General features: G+C 33.9%; 2 protein-coding genes and 1 long non-coding RNA gene across 5 annotated transcripts in view; 2 read left to right on the plus strand and 1 right to left on the minus strand.

The window, feature by feature from the left end:
* Nucleotides 1-23735, minus strand: part of LOC118682257 (uncharacterized) — a 131288-nt gene extending 107553 nt beyond the window's left edge. Inside the window, exon 1 of the long non-coding RNA XR_011395657.1 lies at nucleotides 23593-23735. This is a non-coding gene — a long non-coding RNA (uncharacterized lncRNA). The remainder of the gene's footprint in view (nucleotides 1-23592) is intronic.
* Nucleotides 1132-23262, plus strand: ine (solute carrier family 6 member inebriated). Of its 3 annotated transcripts, XM_036370263.2 has the most exons (13): nucleotides 1132-1268; nucleotides 8724-9974; nucleotides 10472-10772; nucleotides 15318-15502; nucleotides 16955-17089; nucleotides 19901-20030; nucleotides 20239-20328; nucleotides 20473-20605; nucleotides 20676-21152; nucleotides 21770-21910; nucleotides 21975-22175; nucleotides 22231-22407; nucleotides 22473-23262. In XM_036370263.2, exons 2-13 carry the CDS (start codon nucleotides 8930-8932, stop codon nucleotides 22803-22805), a joined length of 3348 nt encoding a protein of 1115 aa, XP_036226156.2. In that variant the 5' UTR covers nucleotides 1132-1268; nucleotides 8724-8929; the 3' UTR covers nucleotides 22806-23262. The 3 variants fall into 3 exon arrangements, with proteins under 3 accessions (XP_036226156.2, XP_036226158.2, XP_036226163.2); XM_036370265.2 differs by lacking the exons at nucleotides 1132-1268; nucleotides 8724-9974; nucleotides 10472-10772 and adding an exon at nucleotides 12970-13355; XM_036370270.2 differs by lacking the exons at nucleotides 1132-1268; nucleotides 8724-9974; nucleotides 10472-10772; nucleotides 15318-15502; nucleotides 16955-17089 and adding an exon at nucleotides 19268-19310.
* Nucleotides 23736-24053: 318 nt separating the features above from the next.
* On the plus strand, nucleotides 24054-26768 carry LOC106624098 (uncharacterized). The gene is made up of 2 exons (XM_014243776.3): nucleotides 24054-24377; nucleotides 24460-26768. The coding sequence occupies exons 1-2, from the start codon at nucleotides 24222-24224 to the stop codon at nucleotides 26269-26271; spliced, it is 1968 nt and encodes a 655-aa protein (XP_014099251.2). The 5' UTR covers nucleotides 24054-24221; the 3' UTR covers nucleotides 26272-26768.
* The last annotated feature ends 234 nt before the right edge of the window (nucleotides 26769-27002 follow it).

The following is a 27002-nucleotide window of genomic DNA, read 5'->3' on the forward strand; positions in this document are numbered from 1 at the left end:
CGGCGGCGCAAGCGTGTCAAGAGCCGATACATATAACCATAAATGTAAGTACGAACACCGGCTGAGGGGCTTTCGAGTATGTGGAGATGAGTAGTATAATGAAACAAACCAAAAATTAATACAGGCATAGAGGTAAGTAGCCACAATTTACTATCTATACATATGTATGGATCGTGGTAGCCGAGTAGTTTGAGTGTGTGACTGCTATTTGGTGGTTTGGGGCTCGAAATCGTTAATATATATGTATAATACATAGAGAAAATATTCTCGAGCAATGATGGTAACTTTGACGTGAAACAGAAGGCGGCGCACCGTCGTGTTGGAAACAGAAATCGGCCGCGTCGATTTCATCAAAAAAAAAAACAAAAAGTCGATCGACATCGTGTTGTAACGCTAGCTATTGATGGTACTGAGTGAGAGTAATGGCATTTCCTGCCTAATTTAGAAAGAAATAATGCCCGATGATGCCACCATACCACAATCCGCACCAAACATTCAATTTTTGGGGATGCAATTGCGTTTCCTGAACCACATGAGGATTTGACTCAACCCAATAGCGTCAATTTTGTTTGATGACGAGGCCATTAGGCCAGAAATGGGTCTCTTCTGAGAAGATGATTTTTTGTCATCCCCCGCTATAGATCGCTGGTACATTCTTACTGGCTTCACAGTGAGTCTCTACAGAATAAATTTTTTCCATCTTGTATACATAGAGAGAATACCAGGAATTTCGACCACCAAATTATAAAATTACTTTCTCATTATACAATTAACTTGCGGATTATGAGAGATTATGATGCTTGACAGACTGGAAGAAATGCCTTTTATAATAATTTGGGTATATCACGTGACACTGAACCCATGGTTAACGATTTTTTAATCCTATAGGACTCCAGTAAAGTGAATAAATCCGCTGCTGTAGAGATGTACAAAAAATACGAGTATCTAGATATAGGCATAAATATGTAGGTCTATAGTAAAAAAAAACACGCTTCAACGAGTGTTACGCTCCGCGATAAAGTTTGTGGTTATCTTTGTATGTATGCATTATACTATCTAGATACCACTTTATATGTTATTTTTGTTGGCTTTTTACTATATGCTATAAACGACATAGGCAAAAAAGTCGTTGGAACAGCGACAACGAATCAGTTGACATTTGACAGCGCTTGTGAGCGGTACGTTGAAGCTTTTAACGCGACGGTTGCACTCTAAAGCAAACGGCAGCGACGGCGAGTAGCGCAAGTGTTTTGTTGAAAAGAAGAAAAGTAATATTATATTAATAAATTCATTCATTCAAATTTAGTTAAATACAAATTCCTCAAAAGCAAGACGCTTGGCAATTGCACGACATTTGCGGAAAAAGAAAGTGTGTGCCGATAGTGCGAAATGGCAAAGCAAATAATAACAAAACCAAACAAACAATAAAACGCCATTTTTTTTTTATAAATAACTTTCAACTAAATATTTTATGAAAATATTTGATTAAAAACATGTAGTTAACTGCTGTAAAAGACCACCCGCATTCAGTTCAGTGAACACGGCACGTGCGCTTTGCCGTACCGTTAACACGCCCAGCTCGTTTAAATATTTACACATATGTATAAATATAATAAGCACAATTGTGCTATTACTAACCAATTCAAAGTGTATAATAACTAGAACTACACAATTCTGCATATTAAATGCAAAGTGATCGTGCGCATTGTTGTTGCGGTAATCTAAAAGCAGTACCGGTGCAGCTAATTTAATCAAATATCATCAAACGCCGTTGTGGTTTTTGTAACGCATTCGTGTGACACTCGATATTTAACAATTCTTTGTATTTCTGTTTGTCATATCATTTATGCATTTGTAGCAATGAAAAGCGCGGCCAATTTATGCAAATTGGTGGAAATGCAAATAATTTAATTACAAGTATATGTCGTGCGAAAAAATTGCAGTGTGCGCATCGAATTTTCGTAATAACAGCAATTGCTTGTTAAAATCAATAAATTAAAATTGAGTTTTAAAATAACGATTACATGAGATACCGTTAAAAATAAACGGAAATTTATGCAAATGCATAAGTGTGGCAAATTTAATAAAAACTTTTTGCAAACATACACATGCATAATACGTTTTGAAAAAATCTGTAAAAGTGGAACTAATTAAATCGTAAAAGCATAAAAGTATCAATTGCAGCTGAAATAAACACGAATAGTACATACATACATACTTGTACATATGTACATGCATATATGCGGCGTCAAAACCATGACTCTTCTCAAGGCTTAATTTTTTGCAGTCTCTGTTTGATTGTTATATGAGGATTTTTTATAAAATATATATATATAATATTTCAAGATTTTAGTGTTGTATTTTTTTATTATTTTTGTACAACAACAACTGTTCTTTTTCCTTATTTTCCGTTTGCTTTAAGTAAGCCTAATATTAATTTGAATATATATTATATATGCTAATATTTATAATATCGTTAATCTAATAATTAAAACAAAAATCTTTTTTATATAAATCCGTCATATCTGCGCAAAAATTTGCCCTCTTTGAAACATTCCTCTTTTAACCACAATAGTTAATTTTGATGGCCTTATCTAGCTCATTCTTTGCTCACTGGAAGATCACATGGCTTCAAATCTGGCGAATAAAATATAATCTCGTGCAGAGTGACTCTTTCTTATGCATGAGGAAAGTTCTTAGTGAAGTTAACTCCCCAAAACTTTTATTTTTTCAATAATTATAATAATGAATATCTCTATAAGTTGTATCAAAGTAGAGAAAAAATCGCAACATCGTTGTCATATGTACTTATGTATACAAGTATGAAGTATTTCCTTATGCCACACAAAATACCGTAGTAAAACCAAAACATTGATGGAACATTTTTTACGACAACTTTTATACAGCAATATCAAACCGCGGATTGCAATGATGAAAACAGCCTTATGACCTATAGTATTGACTCTTAATTTCTGATAGCGCGTCTGACACATATACGAAACATACATTTCTCGATAGTGTAACTTTCCTACTATATTTCTCATTACAAAATAATTGTACAGATTTATTGAAGATATTATATAATATGTATGCCAAACTGGGATTATTGATATGCCATTTGAAATAGGTATATTCCCTTTTATTGAACTATTATTTTTTTTTAATGGTAAACTCCCTGTTCGGAATTTTTCAGATCTGTTAGCCGTCAAATCGAGCATCATACAAAATTCAATTTGCACCTTCTCGTCCATTTACGTTCTCTGAAAATTTAATCAATGACGAAATCTATAGTTTTTAAGTTTTAGTTTTTAACTTAACAAACATAACTTAACAAACATAAAATATCGATGTAGGAAAAAAAATTATCAATTCGGTTTGCGAGCGCCGTTTAAATGGCCCAGTCCGTGTCAAATTTGATCGGATGGCATAAATTTTCCGATAGTAGAACTTTTCCAGTTTTTGTTTTCTTATTACAAAAATTTTAGTTTAAAAACTCAAAAACGAGAAATTTTGTCATAAAGAACAAATTTTTTTAACTACATGAATAGAAATTTGCCCGTCTCTTTTAAAAAAATTTAATTCTTAGCCAATATTATATGCGCTAGAGCATATAAAACTCTTAGCTGACTAATATTTCAAAAAAAGCTTATAATTTAAGCGTAAAAAATACCAAAATGCTGCTAAGCTCTACTTTACTTACGCGCGAATTTCGCAGCTAAAATGTATTTAAAATCGCTTAATGTATTAAGCAACAACAATAACAGCATATTTACGTACTTTTAATTTACAGCTCAATTTAAAAATGCACAACTGACTTATGAATGATTAATCACAGAAACCATTAAGAAGCCTGTTGTAGCTAATCACTCATAAAATAAGCACTTCAAGCAATTCAAGCTTACAAATAAATAGCTATTCTTTATTCAAATGAATTATAAGTAGATTACAATAATATCTTGCTATTTACAAAAAAAAAAAATAAAAATTCATTGAAGGAGCGTAGCATAGCCCACCTTACACTGTAAGTGTAGTTGTTATGTGTATTATTTATTTACAAGCTATTTATTAATTCATTAAACGATATTAATCGTTAAAGTATCACGTTTTTCACAAACAAGCTTTGCAATTATTGTTATTGTAATTATTGAAAATTACATATTTACACACAGAGAGATTTTGAAAATAAAAACTATATAAAAACTTAGATAAATAACAGTTAGTTAGTAAGTTTATTAACATGTTCAAGTAGAGATTTATTTTCAGCAGTGACAAAATATGAATTATGATTAGAACAAACACAGCTTTTGCGTAACAGCAATTAATTATTTGGGTGCTTAAATTATTATTTTAATAACAAACGAGGGCATTGCTGTTCGGGCAGCAAATTTGTACTTTTTAGACTCTGATCAGGTTATATTAAGTTTGCTGCGAAGTTTGCAACCCCCAAAAGGAAACGTCAGAGACTTTATAAAATATTTATATGAATGATTAGAATGATAAGCTCAGTCGATTTAGCTATGTCCGTTTGTCTGTATATACACGAACCAGTCTCTCAGTTTTTGAGATATCGCTTTGAAATTTAACACACCCCATTCTCCCCAAAAAGCTTCACATTAATCGAAAACGCCGATATCGGTTCACTATAGGATATAGCTGCGATACAAGCTGAACGAAAATCAACGACTAAATGAAAATTAAGTCGTTGTATGGAAAACTTTTTTATTTGACAAAATATCTTCACAAAAGTTAGCAATGGGTTATTGTCAAAGGTAAGGCTAAAATCTCCGAACATATTGTTCAGATCAGACCACTATAGCATATGGCTGCCATACAAACTGACCGATCAAAATAAATATTATAATATAATATAGATAATTTTATATCCTTTTGGCTATAGGAAATGCACCTGTAATGGTTAAGCTTCAGTGCAGCCGAATTTCAAGTTTTTTTTTATGTTAAATAAATTAAGAAACGCGATTCACAACTGGACTAATTCATTTTTGTTTTTGTTATTTTTAACTCTTTCAAAATATGGCGATATGCAAGTTTTCTGATGATATAATAAGAAAAAGGTTAAATCCTTCATAAAACCGCCAATTAGAACTCCTGGATTGCTTAGGTCAATGATGACTACTTGTGGACAGTGCTTGGGAAGAAATTATTACAAACCCATCGAAGGGTTTTCAACGACTTTGTAAGAACTTCAAACAAAAATTTCTTTTAAGCTACTTGAAAATCAGATAAGTTAATAAAACTGTTTTTGAGTGATAGCGGATAGCAACAAGCTTCTGTAAGGAGGACCAAAGACATTTTTTCATAGAGAAGGATTTCTTGAAACTATAGCAGGCTTATATCGAGTTAATCAATATTGTCATAATGTACTCTAAAGATAAATAAAAATACAAGATTTTTTACTTTAAAATTACTTGTATAAAGTTCTTTGACAACCTACAAACGCAGAGTAATATCAAGAAGCATGTTGTAGCATGCTAATTTAGTGATCAGTGATCAATATCTCTTGTAAGCTACATTTGCTTATATCAAAATGTTAGCAAACATTTACTTATTGGACTCAAAAAGTTTTTCTCTACTTGACCATCAGTAACGTGCGAAGATATTAAGTTACTTAAAAATAATTAGTGCCACTGCCAAGGACACCACTACAGTGTAAAAAACAAATAATTTTTTCTGACACTTGGTACATGTACATTTAACATTAAACCACAAATATCGCAGCTCTCTTTAAAATTCAAAATTCAGCCAACCGTAGAGTTCGATTTGGCTGCATAGTGTTTAAGCGTTTAATGAATTTGCATAAAAGCGCTCAAAATATCAATTATTCTATTAAGTAGTTTATTAAATGTGTTTTTTAAGTGACTGTGTAATTTACGATATTTCGCGGTGATATGCTGCCATCCGGCAAGTGAATTAATAAATTTGAACTCCTACTAAATGACCTCCAAGCGAAGGAGATCAAATTGCGTGGGCTTGAAATGAAAACTGAAAAATATTGCATATGATCGCAAAGTACAAAAAATTCCGAAGTGCAAAATACAAATTCCTAAGTTCTTGTTGTAGCATTTTGTAGAGAATGTTACTGTGCAAAAAAGTTCGTGGACGAATACAAATATACCTACTATGTGCATAGAATAGTTCGGATCGGCTTGTTTACGTAGATTTGACTATGGTACAAACCAAGTGAGCAAGCAGTGAATGTACGAGTATATTTCGCAGAAAACTTTGACGAAGTCTACTAAACGACCACAGATAGTATTCAAAATCCTTTATGTAGCTATGCCAAAGCTCTATGTCATGTTCTTTTCTCAATTAAAGAACTGAGTCCTGCTACCTTCATAAGGAAAACTAATACTAGTATGAACCTATCAATACAAGCATAGACAACGAAGAAATGTATTCTCTACGCTAACTTTACCGTAAATATACTTTAGAAGTGCATATTCTTGAAGTTTATCGCTTTAAAATCCCAAATAAAATGTCACTCTCTGAAGATGCAATGCTTTCTAGATCACGTTGTCGTGTTCCGATTCACATAGTTATAACCCAATCCATGGACCATTCTTTATATGCATACGTATGTCTCCATACATACATACTTATATCATTCGAGCAAGAGTGCCGTTCGTTTAAGCAATTGTTTGACATGATTGACACCAGTGCGTCATCTACTGAAGTCTCTCCTCACATATTTTGTGTTAGTAATTTTATGACGTAACTGAAAATGATTGACATTATGTGCCAATTGTTAGTCACACAGCTAAGACATAGGAAAGTTCAAAAAGTAATTAAACAAAACAAGTGTAAACAAAAAATTAACATTGTTTACCAATTATAACGGCAATCGTACAAACGAGCGAGCTCAACGTCATTCGGAGAAACAAAAGAGCTTCAAGCATAAGTATACATGTATTTAGATGGGTATTATTTTGAAGAGCTAGCTTTAAGGCAGCAAATATATCTGTAAACTTCGACACTCCAAACATTTTTTTGCTTACATGCAACACGACAGTTTGTAAAAAATGCATGCAGTTGCTTAAAATATAGATGCTATCTTGGGCAACAGTCAGAGGAATTTGTCAGCTTTATAAAAATGTTGAAGACACTTAATTTTAATAAGTTTTACGAGATAAGCAGTGATATTGAGCTAATGGTATTAAGCATTATGGAGAAACCTACATATAATGAGGTTAGAAACATTTTAGTAACAAATAATCTTAGTGACAGATAAGATGCTGACTCAAAGAAAACTTAAGCCCACATATCATATCTGAAGAATTTTCCAAGATCGATAGGGACAACTCAGAATATATGCTGTAGGGTCAGTCTATGAGAAACTATAAATGTCAGCGCTTAATGAATAATCAGTAGTTATACCGACCGAAACCTACTGCTGACGAAATACGAGCTTACTCAGTTGCTTAAAATATAGATGCTATCTTGAGCAACAGTCAGAGGAATTTGTCAGCTTTGGACCACACCTGTTTTTTTTTTTTTTTAATTCCGAAATCCAACTTTATATTAATGTTGAAGACACTTAATTTTAATAAGTTTTACGAGATAAGCAGTGATATTGAGCTAATGGTATCAAGCATTATGGAGAAACCTACATATAATGAGGTTAGAAACATTTTAGTAACAAATAATATTAGTGACAGATAAGGTGCTGACTCGAAGAAAACTTAAGCCCACATATCATATCTGAAGAATTTTCCAAGATCGATAGGGACAACTCAGAATATATGCTGTAGGATCAGTCTATGAAAAACTATAAATGTCAGAGCTTAATGAATAATCAGTAGTTATACCGACGAAACCTACTGCTGACGAAATACGAGCTTACTCAGACCAATGATGTCGAAATGTTTGGTACAGTTACTGCAGCATTTGTATGATTTTGTAAAACTGTGTAAAGTGGTGATAAATATAAATGATTGCACTAATTTCTCGAACATTGATTTAAATTACATATATCAAAGGGTGGGGTTTGTGTTGAAAGTCGTGTCGTGAACTCCATAATGCTGAAATTCTTGTTAATGCTAGATAAACAAGGTCTAAAATCTGATTTATTTGGCTAAAACATTAGTAACATTAATGATTCAAGTTCATCATACGCTTCGGCAAACCACTGCTGACGCCTTTCGTTGCAGATTTCAGAACTCAAGAATTAATTTTCTTATTCACAAACAAATCATTTGTTTAAACAGATCCACATTACTGTACTTATTTCGAATATTCGCCAATCGTAAAATCGGTCACCATGCCGAGATACAGCTATCTCTGTGAGACGATAAGACATTTCTTTATAGAAGATTTAGTGAAATATTATAAAAACTTTAAGGTAATTCGCACAATTTAAGATACAAAATTGCAAAATAAATAAATACTCAACTCACGTATACATAAGCACGCTTTGACGTTGTTGGTACTTTTTTGACCAACTGTAGGTATACTGTGTGTATGATTGCCAACTTAATCTTAAACGAATTAAGTGACGATAAGAAAGTGGCCGTCAAACGGAATAAGATAAACCGTTATTATTTATTTTTTATCACAAGATATTTTAAAAGAAGTACGTCGAGTAAAAATTATAAATTCTTATACTACACTATATCAGTATGTATTGTTTTTTTGTGCAAAACTGTGACCTAAAATTTATCACGCTGCATAATCAACTAAGATAATAAATTTTACGTTTATACTTGTAGCGATATGTTTCGTGCAAGAATTAAGCAAATTTAAATGAAAACCTTTGTGTAACGGGATGGCTACTGCAGTTTTATAAAAAATCTCATGTGAGCAAAAAGTGAAAGTACGCAATTTGTGAAAGTATTTAGCCAAATGCAGGGTCAGAGACGGTACGCAGAAACCAAGCAATTCCAATAGCAGTCAAAAAAGTAACTACATTATCAATATGGATGCCACAACCACTGAACAGCCGAGCACTTCTTCAAGTGCCAAAAAGCAAATTAAAATCAATTCTGCCACAAACAAATCCAGCACTAACAATACTGCCACCGTAACAGCGGCGAAAGATCGCACAACAACAACAACGACGACACCTACCCTCGCGCAAATTGGCAAACAGACATCGCATAACTTTCGCCTCAGTCAAATCTCGGATAGCGGTGCGGAGAGCGGTGACGAACAGACGCGTCTTATACGCTCACCCTCCTCACGTTCGCATAAATTCATTATCATACCCGCCACGCCACTAACACCCAGCGGTAGTGCAAAGGAAGCAGCAACACTCCCATTTCGACCAACCATCTCTGCGAGCTCATTGTCGACACTGGCCGCCGCACTACAGAAGACGCCTGCTTCGAGTCAACAACAAAAACAGCAACCACTACAACGGCCTCGTTCAGTGGCGCGTCAGTTGTCCGCAGCTGCAGCTGCATCGCCTACCCTGCTGAGCGGGGTTCCGAACACAGCTAATCAGTCAAAACAAGCACCGCACTCTGCGACTCATTCAACACCCGCAACATCATTAACTCGTTCAGCAGCACAATCACAATCGGATGTAGTTCATCAGCCGACTAATACTAAAACACCAGCAACAATAGCAGCGTTGCTTAACGATAATTCAGCTGGCGTGACATTCACAATTGAGGATTGCGAATCGGAGGGTTGTGGCGATTATGATGACCGGTATAGTGGCGATTTCAGTGACGGCAATGGTATGCCTGTCTACGATGCAACACTTCATCCCGATAAGTCAACCGCAATCAGTTCTATTAAATCCGCGTCGAAACTCGCGCCTTCATATACAATAGCCGGCGCACAAACGCCACTATCTACATCGACTGCAGCGCTAGTTACAGCATCGACAGCACACTCAGCAACAGCTGTGCATCCCTTTTATCGTAGCGCATTGGCAAACAGTGAAACCGCTCCATATCTGCAGGGATTTTCGCGTGGGCGAAGTGAGAGAAGCAGCATGAGATCTGTGGTGTCAGGTAAGCAATCAATACGAATTATGAGAGTATGTTGTTTAGACAAATTCGATATTATATAATTGAGTTATCACTGGACCATTCGGTCGGAACGAACAAATAGAACCAGTAATACTCAAGTAAAGTTCTTGTACTTCTCTAAAGCCATTGGCCGTCTCAGGCCGTGACCAATTGCTCTCTCTCTCGTTTGCCGGCTTTCCATACCGAACCTGGTTTTTTCATTGTGTACTTGAAACTTATTTAAAGTAATCAAAAAATAAACTTCGTCTCAACTACGGAAATACCCTAAAGCTTTATCTGTCAGCTCTTATTGATGTCTCTGCCGCACCCGAATTTCCACTCTTGATATCAACCCTTCGAAAATGTGACCGAAAGTATTTGTTGTAATTTCGTATTATCTACGGATTATTAAACCGCTTATTTTCGATCTCTTTGGAGTTCAAAGCTATTTCATTTATTTTTAATATTTTACGTTTCTGACAAGTTCTTTTATATTTTAGCTTATATACCGGGTTCACAGGATCACCTTGCCGAAGCGCTGGCACAGTACGAACTGCTTGAGCAGCAACAACAACAGCAGCAACATTATTTACGACCCAGCCATTCGGGTAAAGATTTAAGTGCGAGTTCCTCATTCATCTATGGCGATCACGTTGCCAATCAAATTTATACGGATGTGACGTCGGTCCGCTCATTAGCATCGATTGGCATCGGTTCGACGGATGGACGTAGATTGGTGATAAGACGTGTGCCGCATACACCGCATGAACTATTCAACATGGTGCATCCACCGACACCGCCGTAAGTATGAGTAGTCGAACTTAGAAAAGCGCATGCAAATCTATATATACATATGTCATATTTGTTGTTCGAGTTTCTTGCTGTATATACTCTGCGCTGTTGTTGTGTACAGTTATAGATTGGTGTGCACGGGTATGCACGATAATTACTTCTATTTGTGATAATTAGCGCTATGTTATACCTATATACATACTACATACATATACATGCATCTATTAAATGTTACATAATGAAATGCGCTTAAATATTTAGTCACTCTTTGTTAATATTGTTATAGCAGTAATCTTGCCGATTACTTTACGAAGTAGTAGTTGCTGTCACCGTATAACTGGTTCAAAGTTTTGAAACTCCAATTGAAATTGTTTCCTTCTAGATTCGAGAGTTAAGACGAAATCGATGAGCTCACTAACCGTGCGTTTAATGCTAATTAAGGAATGCCCACCTTAAAGGTTGAGCATCTTAAAGAATGCCAGCTGTAGAAATTGCATGGCAAAAGACGAGGTGGAAACATTCCAAAACTTCCTTCTTGATTGTTCCGCCTTTGCAAGAACAAAGCTTAAACACTTGGAAGCTTACACTTTCAAATATTCATCTGGGCTGGTGGACATAAAAATTAACTAACTTTGTCGTCTTATCAGAACGAAGTTCTATTTTTATGTCTTCACAAAGGACTACATACATGTAGTAGTCCAAGTGCGATTCCCATCTTGAGGATCAGCCATCGAACAAAATCTAACCTAAAGATGAGATCGACTTATTGTCTCTCTAACTTATTGTCTTTTTAGAAACAATTGCTGATATTGTAGAGCCCTGGTTACCAGGAATAACTAGACAACAGTATAGATAGGTATATACGAAATAACGACTGATATCAAATTATTCACGGTCGTAGACTGGCATTTTATAAAACCAGAAGTGTTTTCTAACATATGTGTCTAAAAGAGGTGATTTAGAATCTCTTACGATCTACTCGTATACTCTGAACAAAAGTTGAACCAAGAATATTTTATTGAAGCTTAATATCCTAAAGCTTGGCTAATAAGGTCTCTAAGCCACCCAAACAATCTCAAGAAGATATCGAAGAAAATATTTAAACTAAGTTGAGAGATACACTATGTGATAAAGTATTGTAAAACTCCAGTGAAGCTAGGTAGAGCAACTCCAACGATTACAGAGCTACTAAGCAAATATAAGAACGATTATGTATATATCTTTTATATCTTCTTAACCCACCGAAGCTCAACCAAAAAGTCGATTGATCTCTGAAAAGTCTCACTGCTTGAAATCGCATAGTATATGAGCATGTGTGAATTCCTTCTCTTATCATCTGTTGGTTCTGCTTAAACTTTTATCGTTATCTGGCAAATTTTTAACACAAACATATTTTTTATTGATCTAACGCAAAACAACTTGCGCGCGTGCGCTTCGTGCCATGTTATTGATGTGAGAAAGTTTATTTATGCCATCAAATACTAAATTAAGCTAATGAATCTTCAATAATAAAGATTTATGCACAAATATTTGTGATGCCAAAAGCATAACTTTAACACCTCATTGAGAGTCAACGGGTCGCGACGCTAAAAAAAAATTATCCAGATGGCAATGAGAAAATTGGTGTAGAAATGTTATTCACGATATAAGCGATCCGCTGGCAATGTCCAACATCGAGTAGAGAACCAATCGAGTGTAAACAATAGAAAGGGCTCTTAAGCCCAACATTGTGCGATATAAGAAATTGATTGAATCAGCGTACTAAACGTCCATACAGTGTCAGACGAGAAGGAAATTCGTTTAGCCAGCGAAAACTTTAGATAGAAAAGGAAATCATATATGTACATATATACTATATAGAACACCATATATATATATAGATATATATATATATATATATGCATAATATATTCCCAAATTAATTATACAAACTATTTTTAATGGATTTACACAGTATGTGCTAAAATTAAACATGCCTAAACTGCAATTAATATCGCAGATAATTTTCATTTAATAAAACTTTATTTGAGCTATCAATTAACAGCTTAAATATGAGAAATGAGATTATAAATATGTTTTCGTGCACACTTACTCATACATATGCAATTTTGAATCGATTGAATTGAAAATAGCACCTTCTAGAGGCTTTCAGGGTGTCGGAAGATTTTCAAAATTACAGTATCAACGGCTCCGGCGCCAGATACAGACAGCTAAAACCAAATCAAACCAATCGAAAAAACCCGAAGCGCTAAGCTAAAAGTGGCGAAAATGGCAAAAAATAAATGATAGCAAATTAATAGCATATTTGAAGGAAGAAAATTTTTACAAACAAATTTTTACAAAAGAAAAATATTTTGAATACGTTAAAAGTTTGCTGTGCTTGAAAAAGTTTAACAATTAAAAAGCAGAACACCATCAAAAACAGCGCCCGTCGATTAACAGTGATTTTGTGTGCTTTGCATGGTTTATTACATGTTTGTCTACCACTGAATCGTTCAGAGCAATGACACCACGTGGCACCAATGACATAGAAACTACGTCGACGAAACATACGGAATATAACTATTTTCGATTTAATCGCATTGCCAAGGTGTAAGTTATGTATTTCTCATTGAAATACCGGTAAAGTTTATATAAAATAGCTTATATCATAGCAGAGATAATATCAATAAAACAAGGGTTGAAAATTTCTGTTTTTGTGACGCGCTGCTTGGCCTGAACGTTCCCAAGGATCAGTTATTGGAATAAATCCATGCACTAGTTGTGTAGACATACTCTGTTGAGTATTGATAACTTTTAAAACTAAAACTAATTAATTTTACAATTTAATAAGTATAATTGAGATCTCCTACTCTCTTTCATCACGTGATATAATGTTTTTCACCAGCAACACATTACATCACAAAATTCTGATGCATTTATTGTATTTGGTTCAACGCTGGCAGCCATGTGTTTACCCATTAATCATAAAGTGTGAAAAACCTTAATAATGTTTGTTGCAAGTCTCTAAAATCGAAGAGTGTTTGCTTAAATTATTAACAGCGACTGTAAAGCAGAGCAAAACAAACGTTGTTGGTTCTTTTAATTTGCATTGAAGTATTTAAAGTCATAGAAAATAAACACTGAACAGTCGGGCTTGCTTTGAAAAATATTCTTCAGTGTTTCTAAGGCAGCCTTAGGGTATGTAGTCAATAATTTCTTTAATTGAAGTTTAGATAGCGATCAGATCATGTTATTCATGTTAGTTGAAGACCAGAGAATTTGCTCACATTGGTCAACCTCGAAATATTTGTCACCTCTAAAGAATAGCTCAAAGCTTTGGCAGCTCCAACAATTACAACATTCGGTGATAAAAATTTAGGAATCGGAAATGCTAAGAACTTGTTTGTAAGGAACTATAAAGTTTCATATAGCTGTCCCGATTTTGTCCTTTGGCAAACATGAACAACTAATGAATACGGTGAGAAGCTTTCATGAAAACGCTTTCATGTACTTGAAATTTTGGTATTGTATTTCCAGTACAGAAATTGCTATTGCCTTTACTTTTAGCTGTCGGCAACATCAATCGATTCAAACTAAAATCTTTTCTGAGGTAGACGAAAACACCGAAAGCTTCTCAAAAATATGACACATAAAAAAAAAGAGCGATCACCTTATAAAGCTTTGAAAGCTCTAACGCTTCGTGTTTAAATTTCCATTCATATATGAATTGTAAATACGAGTATAAATTTGAGATGAGTTATATTAGTACTTGTGTGATTCTAAATTAAATTACATTATGTGAAAGTATACTTTCGAAAACTAGGTGGCACTAAACTTGGAAATTTTTAATAGTCACACTTTCATTATTTGAAATTACTATTACGCATGCGCAAACATGCCAATTATATTTACCGTTTTTGGCTGGATTTTTTTGTATATTATTAAATTTTCATTGACAATAACTGGTTGTGCTTCGATGCCTGCAGGTGAATGGGGTAGATAAACAATGCAATAAACAACAAACAAACTTATGTGCGGCGGTATAAACTTTACATGAGTATGTATTATTTAGAGCTCCAATTGGTGTGGCCAAATTAGCTCGATAGCTTATAACCTCAGTAACAATTTTTAATGCTTCTAATTTTTTTTTACTGTAATTTAGAGGTTCTTTTTGTGAATTTAGAGATTATAGGCACTAAATGCTGCGAGTCGTATGTTTCATAAGTTTTTTTTTTTGGCTCAGTAGATGCCAATACAGGGTGTTCAAATAGAGAACAGTGAAACCTTTCTAGTTTTACATATCACTCTGATTGGTTTTACCTTAGCTATTAGTTTAAGAACACCATCTCAGTTCATTATTATAAACCATCTTCGTTCAGACGAGACAAAGAGATGAGATAAGAGACTTGTGTTCAAATTTTTCTCAATCTACAACAACAAGCTATATCTTGAAAACTCAGAGCTTCTCTTCTACTTTGTTCTTTCAAATTGTAAATCCTCTATATTTCCCAGCATTCATTATTTTACAGCATCTATATGTAATATTATTTACTCTCTGCTTATTACTTATAGTCTGCCCGGCGTGGATGACGATGATAACGATAGCTTTCTGGATCCCTCTGATGATGCGGCCAATTTGAAGCCACGTCAACAACATTGGGCCAACAAAATGCAGTTCGTATTAGCCTGCATAGGATACTCAGTAGGGCTGGGCAATGTCTGGCGTTTTCCCTACATGTGCTACAAAAGCGGTGGTGGTAAGTTGAAATTCATTTCCACTAGTTTAAGCGCTTTGGGCTTTGGGCAAACTACAATTCATAGAAAATCTCAGAAGTTATTAAAAAGTTTAATGAAAAGTGGCATCTGCAGCAGAACTACGCTTACTAGTTTGCTTCTGCCAATAATATTTGATTAGTTTTACTAAATTGTTTTCTTTTTTCACACAACTCATCCGGCAATTTGTTTTGGCGGTGGAAGTCTTTAAGTCTAATTGACGAGCATTTTAGTAATAAAAAACAAATGTTGACACAAATCTCCACTCATATCTCATGAATGGTCATAAATATTACTTAAATTGTGAAGCTTAATTTGTTTCGGCTTTGCTCAGGCTTATCATGTGAGCAAGTGAAGAAGAAGAATAAAAAAAAGCGTGAAATTTTGACACTCGCGAACATAAATAATAACGTTTGTGCCTAAACAAATATTTCTTAATGTTTAGCCAGTTGTTTGTTCTATTTGATTTCATTTTTCACGCACAAGAATAGAATAAATTTTTGATGATAAAAGTACTATTGAAATATACAAATAAATTTTTTTTGTATTTTTGTAAATGTAATTTGTAGAAATATGAATTTAACATTTTTCAAAATCCAAAAAAAGGCGTAAATGTACCGCCAACCCCCTCTATAATCAAGTAGAAATGCGAGATTTAAAAGTTAAGCCTCTGAAACTTCCTTCAAAGCAGCAGCCAAACTGAGAGCTAGCAGTTGACAGCTTTGACACAAAACAAAACGTTATCACCGCAAAAACAAAAAACACACTCTCATAATGTCAAAAATAAACCATATATGTAAATACTGGCCTTAAATGCGAGCGAAATTGTGTCATGAGTTGAACAGCTACTGACAAATAAACCAGTGTTTACATATAAATAATAAAAAAAACTCAAGTAAACTAATAAATATACTTCTATGTAAGCTATGAGTAGCATCAAGATCTTCGTACGTATTATCTAAGTAATTCTTACGGCAAAAAATAATATTAAAAGTACAACAATAAAGCAAATATATAATGACCGCTGAGTGGCAGGTCTCATGTATCGTTCGTCGACAGATTTTAGTGCTACTATACTAAACTGTACAATATTTTTTGTTGTTTGTCTTTGAGCATTGTAAGGCTATAATGTACATATTTTTATTAGTTTGAAACGGCTTTGGAATTATTTTCCGGTGCGTTTTAAACTTGTTGAGTTTGTGACAACATAACTGTAGCTATCATAATTTTGTTGTTGTTGTAGATTAGTAATCAAATTCTATATGTTTTTTAGTAGTGATTATTTGATTTTTAAATAAAATTAATTTTTTTGATTTATTAAAATATTTTTTAAAATTCCAGCTATATAGTTTTTATAATTTAAATTTATTATAAATTATTTTGAATTTATTTTAATAATTTCTATTCATTTGATTTTACTTTCTGTTTCGTTGCAGGTGTGTTCTTAGTGCCTTATTGCATTATTTTATTTATCTGCAGCATTCCTTTGTTGTTTATGGAGCTGTCAATTGGTCAATACACCGGGCGCGGACCAATTGGAGCGTTAGGTCAGCTATGCCCGTTATTTAAAGGTATGATTATTATTATTTACAAAAAATAGTCTTTATTATTTCTAAAAAAAGTTTTATATATTATATTTATTATATATATTTTATATATATATATTTTTTATGTTTTTTATTATATAATATAATTTCAAGTAAACCTTTTGTAACCAGTCATATCTGGCTAGTATTAACTGTCTTATTTTTCATTGTTTGCTCGTTAAAAATCTACTTAAACTTTTCACACCTTGTCAAATATCGTTAACTCTGAATTCTTAGCTAATTATCATATGCATTGGCTGTAGCATTTCTAACACACACAGCTATACGCTAGTAATTCTCTAATAAGCTTTGGTGTTATGGGCAGTCGTGAGAATTAAAACAAAAAAAAAAAAAAAAACTGGATCACTTCTCAGTTAGAACGAGAGAACGTGGCAAATTTACAAGTGCCTATGCATTAGTACTGATATGTTTTCTAGTCGAGAAAAACGTTTACTCTCATCTGTCGATCAGATGTTTTTGCAATAATCTCTTCGAAGAAATGTAAAGGCATTACATAGCCGCTAATATTTTTTGAGATATTTAGAAGATTTATAGCGATATAAGTTGTCTTTTTAATACAGTGACTACTTAATTTGTTCGCTGACCCATAACTTATAACTGAGAGAAGCTAATTTGAATACCAAGATTATTTTCGTACTCCTAAAAGTATATGTTAAGTTTCGAGCCCCACTAATCGGTAGATTATATAAAAATTGTTTTGGAGCGCTGAATTTTGCAAAGAAGCTTCGAAAATCCTTTCCTTAGCTATATTAAGCTTGAAATTTGGGGTTTTTGGCCGCGAAAAATATTTGCAGCAAATAATTCTGGATAAAAAATCGGAAAATATTCTATTAGCGAAGCGTTTTTATTTGCTTATCGTTCCGTAAAATTTCTACTGGGATAACTAAAAGTGTGTTTGTGTGATTTAGTGCTAAAATTAGAACAGTGCTGTGAATTGAACTTGCGAAGTGATTGTTAAACAAAACAGCTATGCGGAAAAACAAGCGCCAATTACCTATTACCAAACTCGTGTCGGGCTGTTGGTCATGGACAAGGCTGCACAGTACATTGTTGTTGATGGCATTACAGTATGCCATATATAAATATATACATAATAGTTTTGTATGCTCAGAAATATGCTTTTAACAAGTCAATATAATATTTTGTCTAGTAAACTATATGGGTGGCCGAATTTCTACAATTCTGACTATGCGATCTTGATGCTACCCTGTATCTAGACTCCTATTAATTTGGTTGCTATAAATATGAGCATGAGAATTTCCCGCTAAGTGGCAAAATTGTAAGATTTCAAAATTGTATGTATTTATCTTTTTTCTACAACCAATATTCGAACTCCAGCACTACCGCGTAGTGTCAACGTACTCAAGCAACTTCGCTACGCCGTTTAGGCAAACCATATTATAAATTGCATGACTGAAATATGTATGTAAATGTGCCAGAAAATATGTAATATTTGTATGTAGATTATAAAAATCCATAAACCACAATAGCCTACTTAATTATTCGCAACGCCATTATCCTCATTAATAATTCAAAACTCACACTAAAACTAGTAATTACAAACAATTTTGCACAGTGGTTACAATTTTGATAGATTAAATGTCTAGACTAGAGAATCGAAGCACAAATTAAAAATGATGCAAAAATGAGACATATATACATACAAATATCTACATATCTATATAAAAAGGCCACACTGAACAAATGTGTAGTTAAGTTGTCGTTAATTGTAATAAATCAATTTCATTCACACCCACACTGAAATAAATATGACTATTTTAATAATTTTTTTTTTTAGAAAATATGGCAAGCCTTTTAGTTACTACATTACCTTAACCAATTAAATTTATGGTCGCTGATTTTGATTAATTTAAACTCGCTTATATAAAATTTCAAAAAAAAAAAAAACAAGAAAAATTTTAACTTCAGCTGCACCGAAGCGTTTGTGTGGGAGCTACATGATATAACAGTCCGATCCGAGCAATATGTTCAGAAAAAATATATATATAAATAAAAGTTTTTTGCACAATAACCCATGCCAAGTTTCATAAAGAATCTTATCAAATAAAAAGTTTTCCATACCGGGATATGATTATGGCCGAACAGTTTGTATGACTACTATATCATATATTGGTGCAATATCCGCAGTGCTGACAAATGAGCAGCTTCATGGAGAGAAAAGGACGTGAGCAAAATTTTAGATCGATATCTCTTAAAGTGAGCGACTAATTCCCGCAGAGGGAAATGGCTAAATCGACTCAGCTCGTTACGCAAATCACTTACATACATATATGCTTTATAAGGCTTCCGACACTTCGTTTTAGGTGTTGTTCAGGGTATAAAAACTCCTAAATAAAGTATTGAAATAATTAGCAAAGTTCTGAGGGAGAAATGAGGTCAGGTCAAAGGGACACGCTTAAACTTCTAAATCGCAAAGTTCATTATGCTATCGAGAAACAGTAGTAGATTTAAATCAGTTGATCCACTGGTTACTTACTGGCTGCTACCACAAATCGGTCCTGCTAATATAAAAATTGCCTAATAATGAAGCTAAAGAGGTAAAATATTATTCTCCGACAGACCGAGTTTTTATAGGCTGAACAACGGGTTCCATGACAGTCGGATTTGTATAAAAAGAACGAATCGGAATTCGCTGAGGCATGCTTTGAAATCGGACTACTTCTTGTGAAGTGTTATTTACACATATATATAATTTAATTTCACTTTAAATGAATTCCTTTTTATTTGTTATACTTTTTTTTTGCATATTTCTAGGCGCTGGGCTTGCTAGTGTGGTTGTGTCCTTCCTAATGTCCACTTACTATAGTGTCATCATAGGTTATTCAATTTACTACTTTTTCACATCATTTCGGCCAGATATGCCATGGATCGATTGTAATAACAGGTAAATTTCAAGTTATGTGTTAAAAACTAAATTATAAGCTGATGCCAGAAAAAATCAAAGCATACAATTAGGATAAGTTTTTTAACATAAAAATATACATTTTCGTTTTTTAAATTTTTTATGTTCTTCATTAATTCCCGCCATTTTATATCGAGAGATAGATTTTATTATAGTTATTCCAATACTATATTACGAAACATCTTTCTAGGTGGAATACGCCGGACTGCTGGGTACCTCAGCGCACACAAGGTGTTATAGCGCCGAACACATCACGAACGCCATCAGAAGAGTTTTTCGAGTAGGTTTTCGAAACATAAAAAATGCAACGAACGCTTTTAACAGTTGCATACTTTTAGGCTTCCACATACATATTATCCCAGCAGCATAAACCAAGTTTCTGTTGTAACAAAATGTTTTACTAGCTTTTAATATTTAATTTCAGAAATAAACTGCTACAAATCAGTCCCGGCATTGAATATCCCGGTGCAATGCGTTGGGAATTGTTTGTGTGCCTTATCTGCGCCTGGCTGATGGTATACTTTGCAACATGGAAATCAATCAAATCATCAGCAAAAGTAAATAGCTAGTAAAACACTTTCACTAACTGCGAATTAGTAGCGAATTTTAATTTTCTATCTCTTCAAGGTACGCTATTTCACCGCCACATTTCCCTTCATACTAATCATCATACTTATGGGTCGTGCGGTTACGCTCGAAGGTGCCGATGAGGGTCTGCGCTATTTCTTTCGACCGAATTGGTCGGAATTGAAAAATGCAAATGTGTGGATCAACGCTGCATCGCAGAATTTCAATTCCTTAGGCATTACTTTCGGTTCGATGATCTCATTTGCGAGCTATAACAAATACAATAACAACATTGTACGCGACACAGTCGCTGTAAGCGTTGTAAATATGCTAACTAGCCTACTGGTGGGTGTATTTGCCTTTGCGACCTTGGGTAATTTGGCATTGGAACAGAATACGAATGTACGCGATGTGATAAGCGATGGACCCGGTTTAATATTTGTGGTGTATCCACAGGCGATGGCGAAAATGCCTTATGCGCAATTATGGGCCGTAATGTTTTTCTTTATGCTGCTCTGCTTGGGTCTCAATTCACAGGTGAGCATGCTTCGCAAAGCAGAACTTAAGCAATGAACTAGTTAATTATATGCTAACCCTATAAAATGTATATATAAATGATCAGCGTGACTAGCTGAATCGATGTAGCCATGTCCGTTGGCCCGTCTGCCTTTATATACCCGAATTAGTCCCTCAGTTTTTGAGATATCGATATGAAATTTTGCACACGTCATCGGGCCACTAAATAATATAGCTGTCACACAAACTGCATGGTCCGAGTTAAGTTCTTTTATGTAAATTTTTTTATTTGACACGATATCTTCACAAAATTTGGCATGGATTATTTTTCAAGGCAACGGTACAATTTCCGAACAAATTGTTCAGATCCGGACCACTAAAGCATATAGCTGTCATACAACTGAACAATTCGAGTTAAGTTCTTGTATTGAAAACTTTTTTATTTGAAAAGATATCTTTACGAAATTTGGCATGGATAATGGTTCAAGGTAACGGTGCAATCTCCAAATTAATTATTCAGATCTGGACCACTACAGCATATACCATACATGACCTTGTATGGAAACTTTTTTATTTGTGATGGGTATTATAGCTGCGGTGGTGCAGTATATAACGTATTTTAATTTTTAATTTTACAGTTCGCTATTGTTGAAGTGGTGGTAACTTCGATACAAGATGGTTTTCCAAATTGGATTAAACGTCATTTGGGTTATCACGAGATTGTTGTGCTATTTGTATGTGTTATCTCATTTCTTTTTGGTCTACCAAATCTAATACAGGTATGCTGATTTCGTTTTACTATAGAAATATATGTTTTAAACATAATTTTTAAATTTATTTTAGGGTGGCATCTATTACTTCCAATTAATGGATCATTACGCCGCTTCCATATCGATTATGTTCCTTGCATTCTGTCAGCTTATCGCTGTAGCTTGGTTTTACGGTACAGGTCGTCTGTCAAAGAATGTGAAACAGATGACCGGCAAAGCGCCCACATTATATATCAAAACATGTTGGCTACTGTTGGGACCTTGTCTGCTATTTGTAAGCTATAATTTAATAAGACGCTTTACTTTCAATGAACACGTATACTTAACAGGCTATTTGGGTGCTTAGTTTAATTAACTATGAAGAGCCAAGCTATCATAATGGCCGCTATAAATACCCAGATTGGGCGTACGGCATTGGTTGGATGTTCGCATCATTCTCGCTTATATGTATACCCGGTTATGCCATAATTAATTTATTACGCGCAGATGGTCGTACATTCATGGAGGTGAGATGGCAAAGCAAATATCATTTTACATTTAATTCTAATCACTGTCAAATTATATTTCACAGCGCTTGAAGAATACGCTACGCCCGAACATCTACGAGTGTCGTATATGTGGCGAACATCACTGTGAGCACGACTTCCCCGAACAGGAACAATATATGCTCGCACAGGAGTTATCGGGCATTTATAAGCCAAAAGATACCTTGGATCCCAATGCTCCTATAAATCATTTTAATATCGGCAACAAGGCAGGCTACAATCCAATGCATCTGCAGCGTGAGCAAGTTGAATTGGCTTATGAGGAGAAGAGTCATCAAGAAGAAGAGGACACACATTTGCCACCAGCCTCTACAGCCAGCACCTCGACAGCAGCGGGAGCAGGAAATAATAAATGTTGAACATATTAAATATGCTGCTGAAACACTTCCTAGTAATGTCCTCTGTATTTATAAACGGCTCAATTAGTACTCAGTTTCATGTAATTGTGTATATAGCTGTTAAAGCCATCACATTGACTACTTGCAATATTTGTATTTTATGGAAAACTCCTGTAATTGTTGTGATCCTTAGAGTGCATTGTTTGTCTTTTTTAGTTTAAATATATATTATGTATGCGCGTCGGCACAAATCATATGGTTTTATATTGAGAATAAGCTATTTAAATAAAGTTCAACCTATCGTTAATTATTAGAAATTAATATAAAGTGCACCACGCAATTGTCTGCACAAAATGAAAATCTCAAAAGGCTTACATACATTTAACGTTATTCAATGTGAACTAGTGTTTAAATTACATGCGTACATATTTCAAAAATTCCGAAAATACATATACAGTATTCATAATAACGAAAATAATTTTGTTTTTGCCTATTATATCATATAAGTACGACAAAACCCAAGTCCTTTTTCAAAAAAGTTCAATATTCATTGCTACCGTGGCGTATACGCAACGTGAGTACATATCATATAATATTATCATAGTGAAATGTATATTTATCATTCATTAGCATTTTCTGGTAACAGTTTCCCATATATGTATGTATATACACTTTATACTATACTATAAACTCTGATTAACTTGTAATTATTTTGCAATCCAACCATTTTAAATAAACAAACATATAGTATATAGTTAACAGGTATTGCAAATTTTCCAATTGGTGACAATATTATAGACATATTTACTTTATAAACACGTTCCGTTTGATCCTTTCTGCATAAATACACTTCTTTCACTATAATATTGTATCACAATTATAACATTTCATCACTTTAAATATTTATCACATATTAAAACAAAAAATGCAAAATTCACAACTTTGGCGAAAGTTTTCGCTTTGAAACTTCAAAAACACAAATACATTAACCGCCAGAACCATAGTAGTGCCAGACTGTTAAAATGGTTATGTTTACGTAAATTTCTACCATTTTACTTATTAGCTTAAATTGGAATTCACATTGAACTACAATTATTAACCAAACATTATAGAACTTATGAATTGTTTTCTTAAGCATGATATTTACAAAAAAAATTATATTTTGCAGAAACATCTTCTAAAATATGACACTAAGGGGTTAAATACAAAATAAAAGGATATGGCAAGGTTTAATGTTACTGCTACCAGCTGGTGAGCTGTCATCGATCCAAAAAGTTGTTGCTGTTTGTTTACCAAAGATTTTTGCATATTCTCCGGTGTATTTGTATTCTAGTATTATAGTTTTTCTGTCATAAATTTGCAAATGTTGTGATCCCGGCTACCAAAATAATCGCACCACATAATCAATACTATTATTAAAGTATTTTTGGTTTAAAAATGTCTAGTTGGAATAATATATGTCGTGTTTGTACAAGTCCTGCCGAATATGAATTTTTCGGAAAAATACCAGCATACCTACATGCCAGCTCAAATGATTTTTTGCATTGGCAAAAACCAATTAATGTACTGCTTGAGGAAACAACGGGACTAAAGGTAATAATAGTGCTGTTATATTAGTAATCATTTTGGTATAACTTCATATTTTCTAAAAAATATAAATACTATATTAACGCAGTGTGCCGAAAATGATGGTTTACCCAACAAGATATGTGCACTTTGCATTTCATACTTAAAACATGCAGTATTTTTTCGTGAACAATGTATTAGCAATAGTTTGAGCTTGAAAGCTATAGATTTATTGCGCCAAAAACGGCAAAACAGCAAACAAAATGTGGATAAAGACAATCTGCTGATTACAGCACAAGAGCTGAATTTTACAAATGAGCGTCAAATAGATACAAATCTGCTAAACAATACTTGTTCACAAGATCAAGACAAAGTGTTTAAGCAGTTGCTAAATAATACCGTACAAACGAAGGCGCCCAGTCCACAAAATGTAGAACAACAATTGCGTTACTTAAATTTACTATTCAACAAGGACCCAAATGCCGGTCTGCAAACGTATAAACGCAAAAATGACGGAAATAAATTTGTTTTAGAAAATGCCGAGGGCGGCGGGGATTATCCATTTGCTGAGGAAGATTCCGATACGGAAATTTCAAGCGATGAAAACGAAGCAGGCGCTATGCAACAGAACATATTTTCATACAGCGAAACAAATTTCCAAGAGGACGATATTATAAATTTAGATGAACTGGGCGATGCTATTACTATCAACATACCAGAAAGCTGTAAGGAGCGCAAATGTCGTGCATGTTTCCGGCGATTTATGTTTGAAGATTCACATAATGAACATATGAGTACATGTATTGAATACAAATTTCTGACATATATCGAAGAATTGAATAAGCTACTGTACATACGACGAAATAAGGTAGTGTCGCCGCATGAATTCGTGCGTCGCATGATTTTCGCTTTACGCAAGATATGCGAATGGTTAAAACAAGCTAACTGTGCTGACATTTTATTGCCAGACTTGGTGCAAAATGGGAATGGTGCCGAGGAAAAGACTAAAAAGCCATTGGAGAGAGAATATAAAAACTGTGCGGCTGCTGCATGCGAACAAAAAATTTCAAATGTCAAACTTTCTGCCAATGAACAAATGCTTAAATTCTATGAATTGCCAAAACAACAAGAAGAAATAACGATGACTGATTTACCAAATACATCACTTTCGAACACATTCGAAAAAACTGCTGAACTAACTGAATCTGCTCACGAAAATGGCGTAGGTAATACTCAGAAGCCACTACTTAGTACAACTCCGACGCCTATAACAATAAGTAACAATATATTGTACGAAATCGAACGTTCTCAAAGCAGAGGATCAAACATATTACCCAATATTGATCTGGAAACGAAATCTATAATTAAACCTATCGCAGTTATGAATGCGGAGAAAAACATAACAACGCCTACAACAGCTACAGATAGTAGAACGTTGAACAGTACTGCTAGCAATGCTAGTGGCGGTGACATACCAAGGGATACCGCCGAAAGATTAACATTCCTGCAAAAGTTACGACGGGCAGCCAATCAAACACCAACTTCTTCAAATTCCAAACACACAACAGCTACACCATTGATTAGTGTGCGCAAAGATTTGACATCTTCGGCGTTAGGTACGAGCAACGAACAACAGACAGCTTCACCTGTTACAACTACCCCAAAAACCATTCCTGTTACGGCATTACATCCGAATCTCAGTTTCAGTGCTCGTTGCAATCCATGCAATTTACTTTTTGAAACATTAGCTGCACTTGAGGTACACAATGCAATGTATCACAATCATATGCCACTAAAGCTAACAAAAAGCACAACGAACACGCAACAGGACGACCCAGAAAGGGATGCGGAACGTAGGCGTATTATCGCACTATTCGAAGATGATGATAGCGACGAAGATTTGGAAACTGGCGCAGTCTAATGTCATACAACATACAATATATATTTATTTATATTTTTAAAAACTTGACAACTAGTTTTAAGTCATAATTATGGTAACATGCTGTATGTTCAGTTCACCAAATTATTGTTCATTAACATTAACAAATATCGATTGCGATATGCTTAAATTTTATGCGTAGCATATTTTTTTTTTTTTTTGACATATTTATAATAATTTGATATAAACCACTATTTTTTGTTCATTTATAAGTGTACATCAACAGTGAAGGCATCTTCATTTGTGTAACTTTGTGATTTAAAGTCTGAGGAAATTTTTATGCAAAAATACTTTTTATTATGACAAACAAAGGATTTTCCAATTATTTATTTGTGATTATGTTGTAAATTTTATTTAAAATGTTGTTACTTTAAATAAATAAAATTATTGTAATAAAAATGTATTGTACCATAATAATCGCCACAGCATTTTTAAAATAAATTGACTTGAATGTATTGACGCTATCTAAGGTGTGCAAATGTATGTTTGTTTTATAAATTTGAATAAAATAAATATCTATTTTGCCTAAAAGTATACACTGTATACAAAGGTATGCGTTATTTTAGTTTGGATATGAGGTACTGTCCGTGAGGACCGTGTAAAAATCAAAAGTTCATGAGATATTTTTATACACATTATACCAATACAATGAGTATATATGTATGCATATTTTACAATAATTTATATATATTAAAATGATATAACCAGGCTTT

This window comes from Bactrocera oleae, chromosome 3, assembly GCF_042242935.1.
Source record: "Bactrocera oleae isolate idBacOlea1 chromosome 3, idBacOlea1, whole genome shotgun sequence".
Taxonomy (NCBI): domain Eukaryota; kingdom Metazoa; phylum Arthropoda; class Insecta; order Diptera; family Tephritidae; genus Bactrocera; species Bactrocera oleae.

Excerpts from the sequence above, each read along its gene's own strand:
- ine (XM_036370263.2), top strand. The coding sequence starts at position 8,930 with ATGGATGCCACAACCACTGAACAGCCGAGCACTTCTTCAAGTGCCAAA. Across the intron at positions 20,329-20,472 it reads CCATCAGAAGAGTTTTTCGA|AAATAAACTGCTACAAATCA; the intron begins GTAGGTTTTCGA and ends ATTTAATTTCAG. Across the intron at positions 20,606-20,675 it reads CAATCAAATCATCAGCAAAA|GTACGCTATTTCACCGCCAC; the intron begins GTAAATAGCTAG and ends TATCTCTTCAAG.
- LOC106624098 (XM_014243776.3), top strand. The coding sequence starts at position 24,222 with ATGTCTAGTTGGAATAATATATGTCGTGTTTGTACAAGTCCTGCCGAA. Across the intron at positions 24,378-24,459 it reads AGGAAACAACGGGACTAAAG|TGTGCCGAAAATGATGGTTT; the intron begins GTAATAATAGTG and ends ATATTAACGCAG.